Consider the following 4,809-nt stretch of genomic DNA (forward strand, 5'->3'; position numbering starts at 1 on the left):
GGCGATTTTTGACTCGAGACGACACCGAGACTGAAACAGCTATTTTTAAACCGAGACGAGACCGAGCCTGTACAAAGTCTCGTCTCGATACCATTCCTAGCTAATAATTCTTCTCCAAAATCAGTGCAAATGAATTGGAGTTCTCTAAACTATACGTTTGTGGGCGTTTATATGTTTGTGGCCAATCCTTTCGACAATGAGATCTCGGCTCTACAGGCTCTAGAAAGATGACGATTGCAAGTTTTATGTAGATTGTCCAGTTCTAATTGAATATTTAAAAAATATGGCTATTATTTCTTTATTACATTTTTAAGGGTACACTGGAAATTTTGAAATTAAAAAAAACTAAAGCATCATATCCTACGCATTATACATTCCAACACAACATAATCGTATATTTGGTTGCATACATCTCAGGCGTTTGTTTCATGGTCAAATTATAATGAAAAACGAAGGATAACCATTTCTCCACTCTAGGGGGACGCGGTGGCTTAGTAGTAGAGCGTTAACCTCTGGTGCTTGGAGTCTCGTATTCGATCCCAACCCTGCCAATTGAACCTTGTAGTGGACAAACACCGCGTGCGTGGGTTTCCTCGGGGTTCTCCCGTTTCCTCCCACTTTCTTCATTCCACCATTTCATCCATTACTCATCATCACCGTCTCCTTTAGCCTAACTGACAACCATGGGACGTAAAACTAAAAGATTTCATTTTATTTTCATTTTTTCTCCACTTTATCTTGAATCTTTATTGTTTTGAGTGTTTTGCCCAAGGAACACCATATATTACTGACATTATAATTAATTGTGTGTGTAATGTATTTGCTTATTACATACTGCATGCAAGAAAAAAGAAAACACTGATCATACAAGAATTAAAAACTCCAACCGGAAGTAGGCTCAAATCTTGCAAAAGGTGCGAGATATTGAAAAAGTAATCGAAAAAATCTCCCCTTTATGGTATCTCTCGCCAATTTTTATCAAGACATCTTTACTTGTGTCTGTAAAGAGACATGTACAGATGTGAGGAATAACAAGCAGATTCATGTTCATATGTGAATGATGTGCTGGGTAGAGAGTGCAGGTTCAGCTAGTCTATATATTAAAATTCTAGGCTAATATGCTTGTCTCCAAAGCAAAGTTTATATGTTTGTCTCCAATCCTTTCGACAATGAGATCTCGAAAACGACAAGTGATAGAAACGTGCCGTTTTCGCTGGTCGATTCCAAATTTTGTGTAGATTATCCAGTTCTAATTGAATATTTTAAAAAAGCGTGGCTGTTATTTCTTTATTGCATTTTTTAGGGGTACACTGGAAGTGTTTTTTTTTTTTTTTTTTTTTTGTTAAAGCAGCATATCCCACGAGTTATACATTCCAACACAAAACGGTTGTATATAGGGGTTGTATATCTCTCAGGCGTTTGTTTCATGGGCAACTAATAATGAAAAACAACCATTTCTCCAGTCTAAGATGAATCTTTATTGTTTGGAGTGTTTTGCCAAATGAACACCATATATCAGAGGCATCCGTAGAAAATTTCGAAGGGGGATTCAAAAAGATTAGCTTGCTATTATATGATTTTTGTCTTGTTGGAATTCAGATTACACAAACTCCAAGCCCTATAAAGATTAATATGTTGCACACATTCCAGGAGATTATTATTATTATTATTATTATTATTATTATTATGAGAAAGATAAAAATCGAAGTAATTGTGGTCTGGAGGATTGAGAACGATATTTAACCATTTAATGTTCTCCCGTACTTTCGAAAAAGAGGTCATGACCTCCTTTCAGGGGCGTGGTTTAGGAAGCAAGGTACAATTTCCCTCTCTGAGTTTGAGAAACAATATACTTTATTCAACTCTCTATTAATATACTAGTAAAACCCGTGAAAATCTTATTTCGGTGGGGGCCTTCCCCTCCCCCCAAGCCAAATATAAAATGATCTAAAATGACACCCCTGCTTCCTTTCAGTAGCATTTTCCCTCTTCTATTACTACAAAGCATGTAAACATTATTTATTTTGATGATACTATTATTATTGTAAAACTACGAAAGACAACATATACGAAATGAAATTAGATGACAAAATGGATTACATAAAATTAATCTATTTACATTGTACACCAAGATTGTACAGACCACTTCAAAATTTTTGTAGCACAATCTTTCCCAGAGTCCTCTTTTAAAATATTTCTTTCTTTCTCTTGTTATTTAACAAGTCAATATGACATATGCACTTCGAGTCAAATGGAAATACGTTTTATTCATATAAGAGCAACATGAACTTTTATCAACGCTGAACAGAAGATTTAAAAGAAAAAAGTATATAATACTTACCAATAGCAGGATAGACCACGTTCAGGATTATCACAATAAAGATCACTATCAGTCTGCCAACGTCCTCATGTTTCTGGTAACTAAAACCATTTCAAATTTCACTCACACAAATAAATTGTTTACTAAGTTTGATTTGAAGTACGAATTTCTATCCTTTATTATTCATTATACGAATCACAGTTAATGAAGTACTACTAATGCAGAAATTTTGCATATGGGAAGTTTGCTTGATAATAGCTCTTTTCAAAGTCACGTGGTTAATTTGCTTCACACTAAATTTGCTTCATCTAAATTACTCTAATAAATATTAAAACAAGATTCATATAGCACAGGAATACTAACCAATCAATACTTTATATGCGTTACTTTTTGAACAAAAATTGTACACGTCGTGGCTCTTTTCCGAAAGCATCCAACACAGCAGATATAAATTCTGTTTTGTTCTTTTGTACAGTTTCTCAATGGAGACTCATCATACATAATCCTGTTAATCGTTCTTCAGACATGGTAGATCTTAACCAAGTTTTAACACGCCTCAATGTACTAAAACTTACTTCAACGGTACAAGTTGTAACAGGAAGTGTAATAGAAATTTGAATTGCCTCTTTTATTGCTGGGTAAAATGTAGATTGGTCCATCAAGTTGAAAAGAGTGAAGTTTTCTAAATTGGCAGAATCCAGATTTCTATGTCTCCACAAATCAAACCAGCATTCTGCCTGAAAAATGAAATTTTCCTTCTTGTACGTTCAGCTTACTTCTTCCATCTTCTGCAAGAACTGAGACTTAGAAAGATTTTTCATCTCGGATGGATGTAATGCAAACAGAAAGAAACCTGGACTATTATCCTCAGAAAATCTGTTATTTACTGACTGTAAAAGAGAATCGATGTGTGGGACAAAATTTGCTCTGCGATAATATTCTTCTGTGCAAGTAGAAGGGGGATTAATACGATGAACTTGTCGAGACGAAGTTCTTTGAACTGTTGAGTAAATACCAAGTTCTTTCGCTACACTTCTGCACTTTTGGAAAATCGCTTGAAAAGTTTCTCCTGCGTTTACTTTGTGATTTCTAAATATACCAATCAACTCATTGACATGAGACTTTGCTGTCATTAAGTTCAATTGAATTCCTTGTAAAATTTGCGCCACTGACTCAAGATAGGAATAATAATTACTGATAATTACCATAGAAACTATGAAACTACCTGTAGATCTTGTACAGAAAAGGCGATAAGCATTGCTTCTTATTTGTGAAACAGGAGAATTTATAGATATGTCTTCTAATGCACGCATTATTTGAACGAAGTGTTCAGAAAATATTCTTATGCTATTGTATTTAGAAGTCCATCTAGTATCTGAAATTAGTGGGATGCTAGGAATAAGTTTCCTTCTCAATGGGCTTACACGAAAGAAAGTAATGATTTCTTTAATAGTGTCGACAGTGTTGCGTATGTCGGAAACGGAACACAATTTGTTAACAACAAGATTTAGCTTATGTGAAGCGCAGTGTTAAAAAAATTCTTCTGGACATTTTTTCCTAACAATACTTTGCACTCCATTACTATCCCCTGCCATGGTAGAACAGTCATCAAAGCCTGGTCCAACAAGTTCACATTCAGATAAACCTGTCTCCTCTAAAACCTTTAGAACTGTCTTAGCAATGTATTCGGCATTGAACTCATCCAATGGAATGAATCCGATGAAGTCTTCGCGTACCTTATTTTCACTGGCGTCATAAAATCGAATTCCTATCGATAATTGTCCTATACCCGCAATATCGGCTGTCTCGTCTGCCAGCACGCTGTAGTGCTTGGAAGTCATACTATTAGGTTTTATATAATTTCGGAATAAAACATTACCGGCAATTGATATAAGCTCATTCTGAACACATACTGACACATATTTGGCGTTTTCAGCGGCAGTCTCAAAGTGCTGTTTTAATAAACCATCGCCAGAATCCACCCTAAATTGGAGATCATAGAGATTATCGGAATTGAAATCCTTCCCTCTCAAAAATAAGTCATATGTTGCACAAAATACAATTGACTCAATAATATATGATAGCTTTTTCCTGTTCTTCTCAAGTTGTTTCTGAGCTGCTTCGTTTACTTTCTGTTCAACAGGTAAAGTTTTGTTAGTCATAACGTTTGAAAAACTTGAACACGTTCTGTTGATGCGATGTGCCATTTAGATTTTTCGTGTAAACGAGCACAGGCAAAAAAAGTCATTGTACTTTTGGAATGGAGTTAGAATAAAAGACCCCTGAAATCCTCTTTTCATAGGGGGCCGAAATAAAACACAATGCCTACATAGCTCTCCCTGTAGCTTTCTAGAGTATTCAAATCAAGGAAACTGACTAAACAACTTGTATAGAAAAGGACGCTTTCCAGTCACAGCATATTGTTTAAAATTATACGTTTGGCTAGGCTGCCATGGAGATACTAGGAGATCATACCTATCAGTGTCCAA

General features: G+C 35.3%; 1 protein-coding gene across 1 annotated transcript; it reads right to left on the reverse strand.

Annotated features, from left to right (window-relative positions):
- Positions 1–3,849: 3,849 nt before the first annotated feature.
- Positions 3,850–4,527, reverse strand: LOC145689365 (52 kDa repressor of the inhibitor of the protein kinase-like). Its single transcript, XM_081763519.1, has one exon. The coding sequence runs from the start codon at positions 4,525–4,527 to the stop codon at positions 3,850–3,852; it is 678 nt and encodes a 225-aa protein (XP_081619645.1).
- Positions 4,528–4,809: the final 282 nt, after the last annotated feature.

This window comes from Thermobia domestica, chromosome 7 (genome assembly GCF_964235325.1).
Source record: "Thermobia domestica chromosome 7, izTheDome1.hap1.1, whole genome shotgun sequence".
Classification (NCBI taxonomy): Eukaryota; Metazoa; Arthropoda; class Insecta; order Zygentoma; family Lepismatidae; genus Thermobia; species Thermobia domestica.